The sequence below is a fragment of the Diadema setosum genome, chromosome 22 (genome assembly GCF_964275005.1).
Source record: "Diadema setosum chromosome 22, eeDiaSeto1, whole genome shotgun sequence".
Classification (NCBI taxonomy): domain Eukaryota; kingdom Metazoa; phylum Echinodermata; class Echinoidea; order Diadematoida; family Diadematidae; genus Diadema; species Diadema setosum.
The window spans coordinates 22,630,022-22,650,247 of record NC_092706.1 but is presented as its reverse complement, the minus strand read 5'-3'; the positions used below and the strand labels follow the sequence as shown (position 1 = coordinate 22,650,247).

Below are 20,226 nucleotides of genomic sequence, written 5' to 3'. Positions count from 1 at the left end.
GAAGTAATATAGACACAATTGTATACCATGTGCTAGCCTGTGTAAAAGGGTCAGTATTCATGTACATTTGGATTGCAGGGACTTTTCAACCCCGTTGAAGACTAGTCCCGAGTATACTTGGCCAGGGGTCTATTGGAAATGAGTGTTATAGCCAAATCGGCCCTTCCTAAGTGAGTTAAAGGACAAGTTCACCTTCATAAACATAAGGATTGAGAGAATGTAGCAATATTAGTAGAACACATCATTGAAAGTTTGAGGAAAATCAGACAATCCGTTCAAAAGTTATGAATTTTTGAAGTTTTTGTGCAGTAACCGCTGGATGAGAAGACTACTGCAGTGTGTGAATAACTTAGATGTCACATGTGTACAACAATATAAGGAAAATATAAAGAGAATTTCACAAAATTTCATCTTTTGAAAAAAGTACACATTCCCCTGACTCGTTACCGACAAATGTTATGGGTAATATTATTCCCCCTGCCTTTAGAAAGAAGCAAGTCAAGTGCTCTTTTATTATGCGAAAAAAGTGAAAATATGTTGAATTTTCTTTACATTTTCTTTATACTGTTGTACGCATATGACTCACAAGCTGTAGTAGTCTCCTCATCCAGTGGTTCCAACACAAGAATTTTAAAAATTCATAACTTTTGCATCGATTGTCCAATTTTCCTCAAACTTTCACTGATGTGTTCTACTAATATTGTTGCATTCTCTCAATCCTTATGTTTATGAAGGTGAACTTGCCCTTTAAGGTTAATGTTGAATGCATGACCAAGAGGCAGTGGTAAAGGCAGGCTGTTTGGAATACATTAGTAATCACATTTTCAGCCCCATCCTGCAGGCATCTTTGATGGATAGCCTGCATCATACTGACAAATATTATGCAAATAATAAATGGTCATGAGTGTGATGGTACAAGATTTCGTATGCGGTGAAGATGGAGGAGCTCTATTCAACGAGGCAAAGCCGAGTTGAATAGTGCAACTCTTCTTTCACCGAGTCTGAAATCTTGTTCCATTGCAAGAGTAAAGACTTTTAACTGAATATCACATGGTAGGTAATCAACCACTCAAATAGCTGCATTCTTTTTAGGTGTTGTATAATGTACTTTGGTTTCATATGTCTTTAACATATACGTTGGGTCACAATTAACACTTGTTCATGCCCCTCATTTAACTCTATCCACAGTTTTTGTTTGACACCTTCATGGACATGGTGCGTAGTGGAAAGAAAACGAAGAACATCAAGGAAGTGATGAGTCCAGCTGTAAAGAAGGTCGAGAGAGTGGATGTCTCCAAAGTGCTTGTCCTGGGGTCGGGTGGACTGTCCATTGGACAGGCCGGAGAGTTTGATTACTCGGGCTCTCAAGCCATCAAGGCCCTGAAGGTGAATTTTGTGGGATGAGGAGAGAAGAAATTTGGTAATCTGAGGGGCAGAACCGGTCATTGAAATTAAGGGAAATTCCATTTCATGCTTCAAGGGTAATGAAATTGAATTAAAAAGGTACATGTGTATTGAGTAAATGCAGCAAAATTAGTAGATCACATCAGTGAAGTTTGAGTCAAGATCAAGTCTTTCAGATGGAGTCCTGATTATGTGGTCTTGCTTAGGTTTGCCTATCCATGAATCAAGTCAACTTAATGGCATAATTTACCATTTACAGATGAACAAAAACCCAGCATTAGTGAGTTATGGATAGAAACAACCAATGTAGAAATTTGAACCAGTATAATCAATGTTAACTATTGTTAAATATACAAAATGTGAATAATAGTTATAATAAAAATGTTTCCAGACTAAACTGTCTACAGTTATGGTTTCATGAGAAAAGTAGTGATATCTCCTTGTATTTTAGGCTTTATTGCAATTTGATTTTATGGTAGGATGTTCTGTGATACAACTGACCTACACATACAGTTTATGCATCAAAAGTGATATCGTGAACATTTTTTAAATCACTGCTCCCAAAGGTAAACAGGACATTTAACACACTAAACTCACTTAACTTACTCAATTCATCCCAACTCAGCCCAACACTCTTGACTCACCTCAGGTCAGCTCACTAAACTCAATGCAGTTCAACGTGCTCAACTCGACACTCGCATCTCCATTCATATCAACTCAATTGAACCCAACACTCGACTCAACTCGAGTGAACTCACTGAACCTTGTCAGATGGAAAATGAACAAACAAACTCAACCTTACATGCTTATCGTGGCTCAACTCAATTCAATTTGATTCAACTCAACTCGACTCAACTCAACTCAACTCAACTCAACTCAACTCAATTCAATTTAACATTCTTTGCCCACAGGAAGAGAACATTCAGACTGTGCTGATGAACCCAAACATTGCCTCGGTCCAGACCAACGAATATGGCGAGAAGCAGGCAGACAATGTGTACTTTGTCCCGATCACACCTGAGTTTGTCACCGACGTCATCAAGCGTGAAAAGCCAGATGGAATCCTCCTCTCCATGGGAGGTCAAACGGCCCTCAATTGTGGGGTGGAGCTCTACAAGAGGGGTGTGCTGCAGGAATATGGGGTCCAGGTAATTGTTACCTCCGCCAAGGAAGGATGTTCTGTTTTCATTGGCATTTGTTTGTTTGTTTGTTTGTCTGTGTGCAAAATAACTCAAAAAGTTGCAAACAGATTCGGATGAAACTTACCTGAAAGGTTGAGAATGTCACAATTAGGAACAGATGATTAAATGTTGGTAGTGATCTTGGAATTTTTGTAGATTTTGTGAAGGATTTATTGATATTTTAGCAGGTAAGGTCATTGAACTTGAGAGTTCAAGCTGTGCATATTTGAGGTTTTCATAAAGTTCACTAAATTGCATGCTTTGCTCCGGCGAGGTGCTACACAGCTGGAAGCTGATGACGTAACAAAGGGCTTCTATATTGGGAAGTTGGGCAATTTTCAGCGTGCATACGTATGAGTGGAAATTACTGATCTCATTTACATGTATCTGTATGCATGTTGTTCAGTGAAGAAGAACATCAGTTTTCACCAATAGAAACGTACAGGTAGGCAGTTGTGTGGTGCAAATTTAAGAACCTGTGAATATGTTTGCGAGCCATTCAATGCAAAATTAATAATGTTTACATTAAGTCAAAGGAATGCCTCATTTGAAATCCCTCCATCAGGTACTGGGTACTCCCATTGAATCGATTATGGCCACTGAGGACAGGCAGACGTTCAATGACAAACTCATGGAAATCAATGAAAAGATTGCTCCCAGCGTTGCTGTGGAAACGGTGAGTGTGAACAGAGCTTTCATCAATCTTTGTAATGATTCTGAAAGGAGGTCATGCCAAATCAGTTTTTTTTCTACCTTTTCTGATTTCTTTATTCTGTGTCATTGATGATTGCATGCTTTTAGTTTATATTGATTTCAGCATACCAGCAAATATTTGGTAAATTATATTTTACATGTTGTAATTATGTGTTGGTGCCATAGTCTCCATTTCAGACAATATAAATGTATGTACACAATGACATTAATGAGCTCCATATTTAGAAGAGAGCCACTTTTCACATGCTACTCTGTAGGGTAGATGCTTTTCTGCACAGTATCCAGAAAGGTCAAATGTAGTGCTAAAGAGTTAATCAATTTCCACTCCCACTACTATATCAACATCCAAAGTATTCATTCAAGTGTCAGTTGTAATGTTGTTTTAATCATGTTTCATGTTCTATACCACTTGACTTTACACTCAATATTGCCATTTTGTTTTTCTTATAAAAATCTCTCTGAGTCAGGTATTATATTGCCCATTGAGATTGATGAATTAAAGATAGGACAGTATTGATAATGAATCATTATTGAGTGCAGAAACTATGCATATATATTCTTCTGCGCTGCGAGAACTTTGTAATGTTGTCTTGCTGCACTGTCCTAAATAATTTAAATTGATGAATATTGAATGAATATCAAATCTGCAAGACATATCAATCTACTATTCTAATTTTCTTAACAGAAGAAATAAATAAGATGTGCATAAGTCATCTTCAGTGTTTTGTGTGGGTAAATGGTGCATATTCTAAAGTATGGGCTCTTTTTGTCCTGTGCTGTGCCAACACATGTGATGCAGGTGCCTGATGCAGTTGCTGCAGCGGAAAAGATTGGCTACCCTGTGATGGTGAGGGCAGCATACGCACTCGGAGGCTTGGGGTCAGGGGTTGCAGAGAATGAGGCAAAATTGCTGGACATAGCACGGCAGGTGAGAAACACTCAGTTTACTGCAGGGTAGGCAGTCTGGCTAACTATGATGTGTGCTTCTTTTGTAGAAGAGGAATTTGAAGTAATTCTGGAAATTGCTTTTAATTCAATAAATGAGGTAACTCCATTCATGTTAAGTTCAGACATTTGTGATTAAAAAACTGCTAAAAAAACAATGAAAATAATAAGAAAATACGGGACATTTTTAATCATAACTTCTAGAATATTCCTTGTTATGTCACAAGTGAGGTATTACTGGAAAGGTTTGATTTTGCTCTATCTGATAATGGACTTACGTTGCAATGTTTAAAAATGGCGCTTAGCTCATTTTGCAATAGAACTCTTCAAATGACCAGCACGATATGGACAGTATGTTGTTAGATGGGACGTGATGAGATGAGACAAGAGAGGACAAGGACACTGCTTTCAGCAACTTGGACCTGGGAGAAGTGTCTGGTTGGATTAGGAGTGCGTCATTCCAGTAATTGTTCACAGCTGGGGAGAGAGATTTTCATTGAGCTGTTGTGGCTTAGTGATTAGAGACCATGGGCTCTCAATCAGGAGGTCCCATGGTTCAAGTCCCCAGGCTGTGGTGGTGGTGCCCCTGGGCAAAGCACTTTATCCTCTTGCCTAGCTGCTTACAAGGGTCCATTGCTTCCTTAACCATGTAAAACAAATTCAAGTCAATTTAGTGATGATCAACATTATCTGAAGACAAAATGGCACAGATGGTGTCAAAACTGCTGTGAAGAGAAGGGTACATGGAGTCAGAAGGATATTTGACTCTGATTTCTGCAGGGAATGCAGGCTGATTATAATCAGGGTGGTCCATGAGGGATTTCAGCATGTCGCTCCAACTTGCACAAATTCTTGTGCAACATCCTCAACTCTTGTGTAACATCCTCAAAAGCCAGCAACATGTTGTGCAACATCCTCAAGAATTTGTGTCAGCTCAAAATAAAATGTATTCAAATATGCGAAAAACATGTGCAAAGCATTAGGGACATCAAACTACCTGGTACTAAGATATATGTGTGCAAAATAAGATAGAGAATATTGAATGTAAGCAGCACAAAGGTACTCAGCTGCGAAATATTGCGTACTATGTGCTCATGATGTGTGCACATACAATTTCTGCAATATTCTCAAATTCTGAGCTTGCAACATGTTCAAATATCAAGTTGTGGACCACCCTGATAATTATTATTATTATTATTATTATTATTTATTTTTTTTTTTTTTGGGGGGGGGGGGGGAGGTGGTGATTGTTCATAGATTTGGTGTCCTTTCTTCATGGTCATGAGGTGATGTTACCATGGATGCTATCCTTTCCTATGCAGGGTCTGGCACTGTCCAATCAGCTGCTAATCGAGAAGTCGCTGCTGGGATGGAAAGAGGTGGAATATGAAGTGGTCCGAGACGCAGCTGACAACTGTGTGACGGTTTGCAACATGGAGAACTTTGACCCCCTTGGAGTACACACAGGTAAAGGGAGGGGGGTGTTAAGATATGAAAAAAACAGCATTAGTAGAGTCAGCTTTCTTTTCCTGACATTGTAAATCATCGGGTGTGGAAGCTCTAGGGTTAAAGGGTGTGTACAGTTCTGGTCGGGGTGAAGATTTAGCTTTTAACGTTTTGCGAGATATTCAGAAACTACTCTATGAGATGTCAAAGAGCATGCAGTTCTAAGGGGTATCAAAAGTTTATTCGATGAAAATCGGTTTTGAAATGGCTGAGATATCCAAAAAACAAGGTGAAACAAAGATATCCTAATAAAGTTGGGGCATGTCGCCTTTTATTATTAACACCTTTTTGGATATCTCAGCCATTTGAAAACCAATTTTCATCAAATAAACGTTTAATCCTTCTTAGAATTACATGCTCTTTCATATATCATAAGAGGCTTTTCATTATCTCACTTAGGAATGTTCAAAACATGAATATCTACCTCAACCAGTACTGTACAGTCCCTTTAAGATGCTCTCTGGTATTGCCTTTGCCATATTTTGGACATCATTGAAAAAACTGAATTTATTCAGGAGAAAGCCAAATCTTAAGCTAGAGAAAATATGTGACCCGCTACAACAAAAGGATCCTAAAGTCGCTGACGGGTGAGCGGAGAAAATCGAGTTTGAAGTCAGATCACCAAAATCTGTCAAAACGTTTGGATTTCTGTTTTAACATAATTTTGTAGTCTAATGTATCTTCTATCATCTGCCGAAATTTCGAAGCTAACTGATCAAAGGAAAGGCCTGAAAATAGCATTTTTCTGGGCCATGCTTGGCTCGCCCGTCAGCGACTTTAGGATCCTTTTGTTGTAGCGGGTCACATATGTCTTCTTCTGGAAACACAAAGCTAGTGCGGGAGAAATTCAAACTCATTTGGGAGAGTTGGCGATTTTGAGAAAAAGACCTCAAAGTGAGAGATTTCCTACCAAAAGTGTGATAGTTGTAGTCTCTGAGTGTAGTCATACCTTTGACCATGCCCCTCCCCCCTTCCTCCTCTCCCCAATACCAGGTGATTCCATCGTTGTGGCCCCCAGTCAGACTCTCTCCAACCAGGAGTACCATCTTCTGCGCACCACCGCCATCAAGTGTGTGCGCCATCTGGGCATTGTCGGGGAGTGCAACATCCAGTACGCCCTCCACCCGTCCTCCCTGGAGTACTGCATCATCGAGGTCAACGCCCGCCTCTCACGGAGCTCTGCCCTGGCTTCCAAGGCAACGGGGTGAGTTCTCTTAGAGGAGGAGTTACTATATAAGCCATATATTTAGTGAGTGTATTTTTCATGAATTGGGACTTCCTGATGATTTTGCAAGTGGTTAAAATTGCAATTGTGGAGTACACTACTGAATAGAAAAATGTATGCGTTCACATCACATTCATTATGGGATCAGAGTCAATATTTTCGCGTGTCTGTAAATCGTGGAATAGCACCTGACTCACAAGATTCGCAAAAATAAAAACCTTGTGAAATATTTGGCATTTACAGTACCTCCTGCCAATTTTGTTCTGATTGAAAATGGGGAAAAAAGAGCAAAAATTGAGGAGCAGGAAAACATCAATAAAACTAAAAAAAAAAAAAAGCAGCAAAAAACATACTGGCTGTTATGATTGGAAATAATAAAAGTATTTTGTCTCATTGTACATTTTGCATTTTACTGCACCTGGACAACTCTTTTCGTGACTTGTGGGCAATGTTGTCTACAGTCCCATACATTGAGTTTTATGTCGCAAGCTCTACAGCTCTGTTCATTGCTTTGTGCTGCCATTTTTTCCAGATACCCCTTGGCTTTCATAGCAGCCAAGCTGGCGCTGGGGGTGTCACTGCCAGACATCAAGAATGCCACCACCCAGTCCACCACGGCCTGCTTTGAGCCCAGCATGGACTACATCGTGACCAAGATCCCCCGCTGGGACCTGGACCGGTTCCACGGCACCTCAAACCAGATTGGCAGTGCCATGAAAAGCGTTGGGGAGGTGCGTGCCTTCGTTTGATTTTGATTCTGATTTCATTTTGCTTCATCATTTTTCACAAAAAATAAAACAGTACAAAGAAATCTTCAATTGTACAGTAAAAATGCTACACGAACAAATTCATTCAATATGCATAAAGTGTCATATTTAACATAAACAATGAAATCATGTATTATTCAAAAATCAAATTATTACACAGAAATGCAGGATACCACCATCTTAAACGAAAGCTTGACTTTGATGGTGGCCATATCTTTGTTATGTACATCCATATCCACATTGACAAGAGACTTCTTGCTCTGTCCCTCGCCACCAACTTCCCCTACCCTTCCCTCCCCCTCCCCCTAAAAAAGTGGTAAATTCCAGAAAGTGGAGGCAATATCACTTTATAGTGTTTCTCTCTTTTTCCCTCCCCAACTACATATGCCACATGGGAGACAGTGGTGGCATGTCTTCAAAAATTGCTTTTGTTTGTGTGCCATGAGTGTCAATCTATTACAGACATAGCACCTTGCTGTCAATGTTATGATACTGATTAATCAATAGATATGAGGTATGGATGATGTAAGATCTAGCTGATACTGCTGCTCTTTGCCTGATATTTGCTTTCGTAATGTGGAATGTTTTAGATGACATATATCTTTTCCTTGTTTCTTGACATTCTGCTGAGAATGGAATAAAGCAGATCAGAACTAAGCGACTTATTCCAGCATGGGCATTGCAAATAAGTCTTGATGCCCTTTTTCTCTTAAGCATCAATGCATTGTTGAGTATAATTACTGTCATCTACTGCAGCTGGCTTAGTTTTACAAGATTGAGAAGTTTCAAAACAGCATAACTTTACAAACTATGTCCTATCAGCGGGAAAAAGAAGTAGTTCTAATATTTGAGAATGCTTATCTGACCAGGTGATGGCGATTGGACGAACCTTTGAGGAGAGTCTTCAGAAAGCCCTAAGGATGATCCACCCGTCCATCGAGGGCTTCAGCCCTAACCTCCCCAATGGCAAGTCGCTGAAGGGCTCCCTCGAGGATGAACTTAGGGTGCCCTCAAGCAACCGCATCTATGCCGTTGCCCAGGTAAATGAAAACATTGAAGATAATCACAGTAAAGCCTTGTGGAAGAGTCCAGAACTTGTGTATATCATAACATTTTGTTCACATGTTTAGTTGTACTTTTTGTTACAGAAAATAGAAGAAATGCTTCAGTTCTGACCACCCTCAAACCACGAATAGAGCCATTACTCAGTACCTAATCAGTGTAGATGATTTCTTGGGATGTTACTGAGTTCTCGTTCATTGGGCTGGGGCAGGGGAGTGGTAGAAATTAAAGGAGAATGAAATCCAGATATGCACATGCATTGAGGGAATGCAGCAATATAAGTAGAACGCACCAGGGAAGTTAGAGGAAAATCAATCTGTTCAAAAGTTATGGATTTTTAAAGTTTTGGTGCAGCTGTAGCTAGATGAGAAGACTACCACAGTTTGTGATATCACATATGAAAAACGATATACTGTAAAACGAGGAATGTTCGTGTGCATTTGAATTTCCCAAATTTCGCGAGAGCCAAGATTCGCGAAATTAAAATGCACGTCAGAGTTCTTGTCTACATTATGTGCATTGAATGTTAGAGGCAACTCGCGAAAATTTCATTCCGCAAAAATATTGTTTTACAGTAAAGAAAATATAAAGAAAATTCAACATATTTTCATTTTTCTAGCATGATAAAAGAGTACTGAAAGCAGGGGGGATGATATTACCCAGAACATATGCTAGTAACAAGTCAAGAGAATGTGTACTTTTCAGAAAAGCTTCTTCTTCTTTCATATGAGACAGTAGTATCAGGCTATATCTTGAAGCCGGGCGAGCCAGTTGGCTTGGGCATCGTTTGGACTTGTCAGGTCGGTCATCCCATCAGGGGGTTGAAGAACAGGGCAGTTGTAGCTGACGTGGTCTGCTGTCTGCTCGTCTGCTCCGCAAATGCACGCCGGTGACTGTCGAAGTCCCCAACGATGCATGTTAGCATTAAATCTGCCTACCCCAGTTCGCAGCCGGTTGAGTGTTACAGAAAAGCTGAAATTTTGTATTTTCTTTATATAACTGTGCATGCATGGAGCCAGGAACTTCTCATCCAGTGATGGTAGCACTGAAACTTTCAAGATTCATAACTGTATAGATGGATTGTCTGATTTTCCTTACACTTTGCTGATGTGTTCAGCTGCATTCACCCAGTCCATATAGATAATTGGGTTCCACTCCTCTTAAAGTTTCAATTTGTAGGAATGGTTCTTTGTCGTGTGTATTATCTAATGCCTACAAGAGATGACCCTGACCATTTGACCATAGTGTGAATTCCTCTGTTTTCAAACTGTCTTTATTCCTTTCCAGGCCATGAAGGCTGGCTTTTCTGTGGACAAGATCCATGATCTGACGGCCATAGACAAGTGGTTCCTCCACAAGCTGGACAGAATCATGCACATCAGCTCCAACCTCCAGAATTTCTCTGTGTGAGTACTGTATAGATTATCATCAGCCTAGTCTTCTTTCAAGGCTGAGTCAGCTACCATTCCTATATGATCTTCCCTCAAATCTCTCTTTATGGAAATCTGTAGCATTTAATAGCCAAGTTGATTCTGATATGTTTATATGTACAGTTGATATTTCTGCCATAGTTGTACCATAGACCCAAACTTAATGTTTGCCCCTCCCCCTTCCCTCCTCCTTTTTGTTTTGGTCTCCAGGGAGACAGTGCCCCGTGAAAACCTGGTGGAGGCCAAGGAGGCGGGATTCTCCGACCTCCAGATCGGCCAGAACATCGGGGTCAGCGAGACGGAGGCACGCAAGCTGCGGCTGTCTCACGACATCTTCCCCTGGGTGAAGCAGGTGGGGAGTGATGTGGTCCTTTAAACACCCTTTAAAGCCTTGTTTGTACACAGGAGTTAATTGTTTTTATACCCCCGCCAAACGAAGTTTGAAGGGGGTATATAGGAATCAGCGGACGGTCGGGCGGGCGGGCGGTCGGTCGGGCGGTCGGTCGGTCGGGCGGTCGGTCGGGCGGTCGGTCCGTTGCAAATCTTGCGTCACAAACTACTTCCTCAGTTTTCAACCGATTCCCATAAAACTTGGCACAGATGAGTGCCTTGGGTTGTAGATGTGCAAGACATATTTTTTGACAGTACCCAAAAGTAAGTTGCCATGGTAACGGCATATTATGGGCAAAAATGGGTACAAATCTTGCGTCGCGAACTACTTCCTCAGTTTTCAACCGATTCCCATAAAACTTGGCACAGATGTGTGCCTTGGGTTGTAGATGTGCAAGACGTATTTTTTGACAGTACCCTAAAGTACGTTGCCACGGTAACGGCATATTATGTGCAAAAATGGGTACAAATCTTGCGTCGCGAACTACTTCCTCAGTTTTCAACCGATTCCCATAAAACTTGGCACAGATGTGTGCCTTGGGTTGTAGATGTGCAAGACGTATTTTTTGACAGTACCCAAAAGTACGTTGCCATGGTAACGGCATATTATGGGCAAAAATGGGTACAAATCTTGCGTCGCGAACTCCTCCCACAGTTTTTGATCAATTTTTATGAAATTAGGTACAGATGTTCATCTGAATATGTTAATGTGCAAGACACATATTTCCGCAGTGGCAAAAAGTGCGTTGCCATGGTAACGGCATGTTATTGGTAAAATATAGGGCAAAATGCTTCATGGCAAAACTGCTTCATCAGTGTTCTTCCAATTCTCATGGAATTCATATTTAATGTTTGTCTTAGGATATAGGTCAGCATGACACATTTCTTGACAGTGACAAAAAGTATGTTGCCATGGTAACAGCTCACATATTTTGAGCCAAAATGATGGAAAATTTTGTGTTGCAAACTACTTCCTCAGTTTTTGCCCAATTTCCATGAAACTTGGTACAGATGTGTGCCTTTGGTTGTAGATGTGCAAGACGCATTTTTCGACAGTACCCGAAAGTACGTTGCCATGGTAACGGCATATTAATGGCAGAAGATCAAGGAAAGATCTTGCGGATTTAACTACTTCCTCAGTTTTTTGACCAAAGCTTATCAAATGTTGTTTTGACCAAAGCTTATGAAATGTTGTTTGGCGGGGGTATAACCAGTCGCTGTAGCGACATTTCTAGTTTGGATTGCAATGAGAAAACCAATTTCATTTGAATTTATAAAATGAAAAAAAAAAAAAAGAGAAAGAACAGTGCTGAATCGATTTTTGCATTGCGATGTGTATCATAGAAGTTGACAATTTCTGTCCGTTCGCAGAAATTGATATTTTTGCAACAATCAATCATCTAAAGTCTTTAACCTTAGTCTGTTGTGTCTGAAGACGAATTGTGTGTGCCGATGTACAGTTAATGTAGCTCTAAATTTGCCAAGCTCCTTTTGTGGAACTCAGATACAATGATTTCCCCTGCCCCCAAACCTGTCTGGAAAGTAAGAGATAAACCAACCCCAGTGTAACAATTACATAGCCCATTATGAATTCCAGTGGGTACATGAACCAAAGGTCAATGAAGTCATGACACAAAGTGATGTTTTAGGATGCAATGTGCTCATACTGTACTTGAACACACCACTCAGTGGCTTTATGAATGAGAAGACTGCCTTTAATTTCATGTTCATCATGAGGAGTTAAACCCCAATAACGGAGGGACAGGAGATGGTCAGAATGAAAATCAATCTTCAATCGCTCCCCACCAGTGGTACCTCAAAAACCATGAATAGTGCAACAAGTAGAATAGAATACCCATCAGCATAGTATTACAAAATTGTACAAGTGCATTCAAGCATACACTTGTCAATAACATGCAACTTCAATTGAAATTCTTTAGCTTGATGTCTACTATCATGGAATGTAGTGAAAAAAAAATGTGCACAATTCATTGCTGGGATTCCAAAATATATGCAAGTTTGGTCAACCTTTCCATTGCATAGTATCATCCTGCAAATTTTATCGAGACTTTTATTGAGAATGGCAAACCTTTGATTAATTTTCCATTCCTTTGCCCACAGTCCTGTATGTGTCTGCTGATATTATGTCAGTAATCTAAGATGTTTTTAACTGATTCCATCTTGTTAGATTGATACCATGGCAGCAGAATATCCTGCCAAGACCAATTATCTTTACTGCACCTACAATGGCATGGTGAGTATAATTACACAGAGGTTAGACGCAATAGCACAACTAGTCGGTTTTTTTTTTCTCAGAGTGTAATCATGGTGTTAGCATCATGAAAAATATCTAATTTGTTCCTGTATATGACATAAATATATGACATAAATATATGACATAAATACTACTTTCCAATACAACAAGGTCACATATTGTGAGATACCTGATAAAATTTGCAGGTCCATTCCTTTATTGTTTTCTTGTATTTAACCCTGAAGTTAACATGGAGGAAATTTCAAGCCCGTTACAAAAATGATTCCCTTAATATCATTTGTGTAAAGTGTAGAACTCTCTACTTTGAATACTGTATACTCCATGTACACACTGTAAATTAAGCTAGTTTGACACAACTTCTGAGATCCATGGATGAGATCTTGTAAATGTACACTTAAATGATTTATGTGGCAAGAAATACAATGTAGTCTGTCCCTTGTCAGAGATGGTTTCTTCTATTCACAGCAATGTGAACAATTGTGACTATTAGCAACCAAATATTGTGTAGTCCTAAGATCATACGAAAAGTGCATTGAATCTCTAAGCTTTGTAGGGAAGTAATATATTCAACTGTTCAAAGTAATGTATTATTGCTTTCTTTTTTCAAAGCAACATTGTGAAAAGGAGTATACATTGTATGTTTATTTTGTTGTCCATGACAACTGCAGGAGCATGATCTGTCCTTTGATGACAGAGGAACAATGGTTCTTGGTTGTGGACCATATCACATCGGTAAGGATTTAACCTGTTTGCTACTGAATTCTGAAATCCCCATAGACATTATACACAAGCCACCAGGTTCCCGTAAGGAATGGGTTAATTTCAGACCTATGTTCAGTGGACTTCAGAAGTAAGGTAAAAGGGGAATGAAACCCCTTTTCCCTTTTCAGTAAAATTTTGAGAACAATCGGACAGTGCATTCAAAAGTTATACATTTTCAAAGTTTCAATTTTCTTTTAGCGTTGTACATAACATGACATAATGTCATGAACTTTAATAGTCTTCTCATCAACGATGGCTGCGCAGAAACTTGATAAATTTGATAATTAGAGGCTCCACAAGGGCTTGTAACCTAAAGCTAGCTACAGCATGATGGAATTGTAGTTTAATAGCTAACTTCAAGTAAGTAAGACTGTCCTAAACATAGGAAATCTAGGTAGTGTATTAAGGTGCAAGGCTGGACGGTCATGAATAAACATTAAACGATGACGTCTCGAATCCGTCGATTGCATGCATTGCATACAACACTCGCACCAAAACACGAATGCATTAGTTCAGCGTGGGATACACAAAACATTATAAGAATCCAAACAACCCAAGCATGGCAGCGAATCTCGCATAGCTCAGTGGGTTGGGTGCAGAGTCACAGACTCGACACGAAGGGCTGTGCGGGTTCGAAACGGGTTCAAAACGTGGTCAGAGTCTTGAAATCATTTTCACCATGTTTTTTGTGTCTTTTATAAATGGGATTGAGGTTTATTTCGTCAGTATATTGAAGTCTTTTAAGACATCAAAGTGCGATACACGTCTATGACTGACGTCAGTACTAATGCGTATTCATGACCGTCCAGCCCAGCACCTTCATACACTACCGGAAATCTATTGGTAAAAAGTGTACACGCAAATTGACAATGAGGGCAGTAGTCATGGTGAATGAAGACCCATAAACTGTGCTGTAATGATATGCAAGAAAAAAAAAAGAAGGATATAGGTACCCAATCTCATTCCACCTCCCCTTCCCTGCTGTATCCAGGGAGCAGTGTTGAATTTGACTGGTGTGCCGTGTCCAGCATACGGTCACTGCGCGAGATGGGACGCAAGACGGTGATGGTCAACCATAACCCAGAGACGGTCAGCACGGACTTTGATGAGTGTGACCGGCTCTACTTTGACGAGCTGTCCCGAGAAAGAGTACTGGACATCTATCAGCACGAGGTAAAACAACTGCAGCCTGGCAGTGAGGTCTTTAAGTCTTTAAGGGTTATTTTGATATGCGCTAATGCATGAAATGATAATGGTCACAGTAATTTAATTTATTCATTTGATTCTAGGCAATTACCCCCTGGACAATTACCCAACAAGACCCTTTCCCTTACCCTAACTGTAATCCTGAACCTAATCCTAATCCAAATCCAAGTTGTAACCCTAAACTTAAACCTAACCCTAATCCTAATCTTCACTCTAACCCTATCACTAAACAGTATGTAGCGGGGGGGGGGGGGGGGGGGGGGGGGGAGAGAAGAGTAATTTCTCTAATACGGTTTTTCTGGTAGCACCTTTCCACCATGTTGTTATACTCAAAGTGCTTTAAAACTTATTTCTGCTCTTTTCTACAATTAGTTTTCAGCAGCGAGTCGCATGCTCATTCCACTCCCTGTAGCTCATTCCAATGCTGTTGCATTTTCCTGGGGCACAAATGCTAGGCCTGACAACAATAACATATTGGGTCCTACTTGGTAGCCATTAACTCACCTTGCTGGTGAGGAGTCATTGCAGACAGTGTCCTGCTCTTTTTATGCAAGTGCTGTGGTAGGGGCTTGAACCCAGGACGTCCAAATGATTATGCAAAGCACAAACCACTAGACCATGACACCATCACAAAGCATAGCATTTGCTCTTCACCTGATGCCTCTTAATATTCACTTGTACACTCTGCAGGGCTGCACTGGTATGATCATCTCCGTGGGCGGACAGATCCCCAACAATCTTGCCCTGCCGCTCTACAACGACGGTGTGAACATCCTTGGAACGAGCCCCCTGCAGATCCATGCTGCTGAGGAGAGGTAAGATGGGTTGCCATGGCAGTGATGATGATGCAGATGGTGATGATGGTGGTGGTGTTGGCAGAGGGTTTTAATGGTAGTCATGATGGTGATAGTGATTGTAATGGTGAGGAGTTTGTTGGAGGCAACTGTAAAAAAAAAAATGTCTTCAGTTTTGGGAAGCACTGATTATGGTGATTATGATGATGATGGCGGTGATGTCGATCAGTGTTGGCAGTTCTGGTGATAACGATGATGATTCTAATGTCTGAGGATTAGATGTTATGAATGTCTTTCAGTGGTGTTAGTCATGATTGTACCGATGGAATGAAAGTGAAGTCATTGGTAAGGGTGGGATTTGTGATGACATTGTTATTCAGCAGTCATTATTAACGACAGTAATGACGATGATGGATGTAATTGTGGGAATTTATAATGAGGTACCATCAGTGAGGATTAAAATGATGAGAACATGTATGTGCTCAAAATGTTAATGACAGGTCTGTTGATAACGTTGTATTGAGATGATATTGCTTCCTCTTCAAAATGTCATTTTATGATAACTTTTATTGATAATGAGGATGGTCAATTTACTTAGAGCTATTGATGAAAGTCGATGAGATGATAACGACTTGATGGCAGTGAATATGAATTCTGTAATACTGAGTTTGGTTGTGATGATGATGGCAGTTTTGATTATATTGGCCTTTGTTAAAATGATTTTATTAATGATTATGTTTTTATGGCAATGATGCCAATGACAGTATGACGGTGTGGCTCTTTATTGCAGATGGTAAATTCACTCATACTCATTTTTTCAAGTGTTAATTAGAGGATTGGAATATATTGAGACAGTCATCAGACCTGCTGACAATTTCACACTTTTCGTGGAGTGGTGATGGTTGTTGTGCAGATAGTTAATGGAAACAAAAATATGTTATCGTCCACCACAGTGGATGATAACATGATGATAGTGGATGATAATGGCAGTTTCTTTAGATATAAATACACAGGAGACATGATGATTAAATATAATAGCAAAATAGGAAAAGAATTGTCCTATTCCAAGACGATCTTTGTTTTTCTTTCTATGAGCTCGGCTGTGATGAATCAAGTACCTACATATCCACAAAAATCATTGTGTTGAAGCATCCGTCCTTATTCTGAGCTGAGCTTGGGTTAAATCTATAAAAATGAAAAAAAAAAAAAAGAAATCTTGCCAAGCAGAACAGCAGTAATGACCTTGTTTAGGGCACTATTCCTTCCTCCTCCCCCTTCCCCCCTCCAAAAAATTGCAACATATATTTGAAAAGAGTTACAGATGAAATACTGTATACACCATATACTCAGCAAGTCTGGATTTCCAAACAATTTCGCGAGTGGTTAAATTTGCGATTGTGGAGTTTAGTCTGAATGTAGAAATTTATGCTACATGTCACATTCATGCCATGATCAGAATAAATATTTTTGCATTTTTTACATGTAGTTTTGTGCATGGCACCATAGTATCAAAATTGGCAAAAAAATAAAATCCTCGCAAAATATTCGGTGTATGTTGATTACACCAGGGTGTTGAACCAATGTGTTTTCATTTCAAGGTGTAAACTTTGTTGATGTGTTCTTCTTATGCATTCACTGCTCCCTCTGTTTATGCTTTAATTCTTTTCTCTCCCTCATGGTGTTATGTTTTGTATTTCTCATTTGTGTATTTAAGTCTTTGTCATATTCTCTGGTGTATGTCTGCGTGTACCTTCCAATCAATGTACAGTGTATTTGTGTGTCTTCGTGTGTCTGCATTTTGCAGGATGAGAATGAAGTTGCCTCGAACACTGTGGCTGTAGTGGCAACTTGACGCCCTTATCATTCTCACCGGACGATTTGTCTTCTTATCTGTCACTTATCCTTCATACTTTCACTTTCAGTCCTTCCTTGTCTCTCCTCATCCCTCCTTCTCTACAGTACATCTGCCCATGGCACATTTGAGGGGGTCGGTGCAATATAGTGCTAACCCACACAATAGTTCTTTTGAGATAATCGCTGTTGAATGTTTGGAAAGTCCATACATTGCATATTAATAAAACATGAATGCATGCTTTTGTTTACCATCTTATTGGTTGAATTCAAATATGATATTTCCACGGAGATTAGAGGTAAGGATAAGGATTATGAAAATGCAATGTAACTCAATTTTGACAAAAGTGTGAGTTAGCACTATATTGCAGCGACCCCCTCATTTATATGAAGTGTTGTGTGTCATGCGTAAACTTTGTACATTTTCATCTTCTTCTTGGAAACCCCATGACTGATTTTCACCAAACTGACAATCAACGAATCGACAAATGCCAGGCCTAAATTGTACATTTTCATCTTCTTGAAAACACCATAATGAATTTCCACTAAATTTGGCAAGTAGCATTCCTGGGGGATAGGATCTCAATGTGTTTGAATTGGCACCATGCTCCCCTTGGGGCCCCAAGGGCCCAAACCTCCTAAATTAAGGAATATTCAATAATATTCTTCTCTGGAATCAAAAGCGATAAAGCTTTAAGTCTTTTTTTGTTCACCTGAGCCAAAGGCTCGAGTGAGCTATTGCGATCGCCCTTCGTCCGGCGTCCATCGTGCGTCGTGCGTAAACTTTGTACATTTTCATCTTCTTCTTGAAAACCCCAAGACCGATTTTCATCAAACTTGGCAGGTAGCATCCCTAGGGGGTTAGGAACTCAATTTGTTAAAATGGACACCATGCCCCACCCAGGGGGCCCCTAGGGGGGCCCCAACCCCCCAAAATTAAGGAATCTGTAAAAATCTTCTTCTCTAGAACCAGAAGTGATAGAGCTAAGTTAATACTATGAGTTAGTACATTGATGACTGCAGTTTCAAGATTGTTCATGGCAGAATCAGGGGTGCCCCCCTTGGGACCCAGGGGAGGGGGGTGGGGAGGGGTCCTAATGGGGCCTAAATTGTACATTTTCATCTTCTTCTTGAGAACCCCATGTTCTATTTTCACCAAACTTGGCAGGTATCATCCCTAGGGGGTTAGGATCTCAATTTGTGAAAATGGGCACCATGCCCCACCCAGGGGGCCCCCCAGGGGGGCCCAAACCCCCCAAAAGGAAGGAATCTTTAAAAATCTTCTCTAGAATCAGAAGTTATAGAGCTACGATAATACTATGAGTGAGTACATTAATGACTGTAGTTTCAAGTTTGTTCATAGCAGATCCAGGGGTGCCCCTCTTTGGGGGCAGGGGGGGTGGGGTTGGGAAGGTCCAAATGGGGGCCTGAATTGTACATTTTCATCTTCTTCCTGAAAACCTCATGATGGATTTTCGTCAAACTTGGCAGGTAGCATCCCTAGGGGGTCAGGATCTCAATTTATCAAAATGGGCACCATGCCCCACCCAGAGGGCCCCAGGGGGCCCCAATCCCCCCAAATTAAGGAATCTTCAAAAAATTGGGCCCTTATTGTACATTTTCATCTTCTACTTGAGAATGCTTGGTCAAATTTTAGTAGAGCTGTGAATGATTTAGATTAGTGACTGCGTGAAAAGTGAACTTGCGATACTCAGGTGAGCGCAAGACCCACGGTTCACTTGTTTTTCCAACCTGCATAGTCCAATTTTCTTAGTATAGTGTACTTGACTGGTATTTTTACCAGTGTGATGGAAAATGCAAATAGACACCATGCCCCCAGCTCTCAAAGCTGTCCCCGACCTCAAGTTCCAATTTTCTCAGGTAAGAGTCTGCAAGAATGCATGGAAGGTGAACTTGCGATACTCGGGTGAGTGCGAGACCCGTGGGTCTCTTGTTTGCCAGACATTTCATTGCTTAAAAGCCCCGTTTTAGCAAAGCCTTCCAAACCAGAGTTACTACGACAATGTCTGGGTAGTGTCCGGGTAATCTTTTTTTACTCTGTCTGTTAAAATAGCCCCCTCAAAATGTTGCTCGGACATTGTCGCAGTTACTTTTGCCAAATTCTACACTAACCAGCTCGGGTAATGTGCTAAAACGGTCCCTGCAAAATGTTGCTCTTACATCGTCAAAGTTACTTTTGCCAAATTTTACCCTAACCAGCTCGGGTAATTGAATTACACTGACAACCCTTCTTTTAGAATGCTCATGCAGTAGCATTCCTTTGATATACTCAACACGCGTGCGCAACAGTCCAAACAGAATGACACACCACTTGCTAATCACATGCGTGGATTGTAACCACACCCTCTTTGCTCGTGAACGGGTAGGTTGTTACGGATACCTACCCAGAGAAGGTTTTCAGTGTGTGTCTGTTGATACGATAGCCCTCGCTCTCTCCAGCAGTTTTATTTCCCGAGGCAAGAAATTTTGTTCCCCGGACGTTGTTATGACGCTGTCAGGGTAAAGTCTATTAAAACAGGGCCTAAGTCTCTTTTTTTTTTTTAAGATAAAAATCAAAACAAAGTACATATGATAATGATGCCATATAAAAGCTCTGAATCATCATTTTCATTATCTACTTGTATCTTTCTCCTCTTCTCTTACTATGACTTTATCACTATGACTATTTCTGTTCTACCCCTGTTGTCTCTACA

The 20,226-nt window shown here is 40.4% G+C and overlaps 1 protein-coding gene across 1 annotated transcript in view; it reads left to right on the top strand.

Annotated features, from left to right (window-relative positions):
• Positions 1-20,226, top strand: part of LOC140245104 (carbamoyl-phosphate synthase [ammonia], mitochondrial-like) — a 132,958-nt gene that overhangs the window by 8,936 nt on the left and 103,796 nt on the right. The window contains exons 10-23 of the mRNA XM_072324701.1: positions 1,189-1,386; positions 2,316-2,552; positions 3,151-3,261; positions 4,099-4,227; positions 5,567-5,711; positions 6,744-6,954; positions 7,508-7,706; positions 8,612-8,782; positions 10,092-10,210; positions 10,445-10,586; positions 12,813-12,878; positions 13,568-13,631; positions 14,653-14,834; positions 15,558-15,682. Coding sequence (XP_072180802.1) covers positions 1,189-1,386; positions 2,316-2,552; positions 3,151-3,261; positions 4,099-4,227; positions 5,567-5,711; positions 6,744-6,954; positions 7,508-7,706; positions 8,612-8,782; positions 10,092-10,210; positions 10,445-10,586; positions 12,813-12,878; positions 13,568-13,631; positions 14,653-14,834; positions 15,558-15,682 — 2,099 coding nt within the window. The remainder of the gene's footprint in view (positions 1-1,188; positions 1,387-2,315; positions 2,553-3,150; positions 3,262-4,098; positions 4,228-5,566; positions 5,712-6,743; positions 6,955-7,507; positions 7,707-8,611; positions 8,783-10,091; positions 10,211-10,444; positions 10,587-12,812; positions 12,879-13,567; positions 13,632-14,652; positions 14,835-15,557; positions 15,683-20,226) is intronic.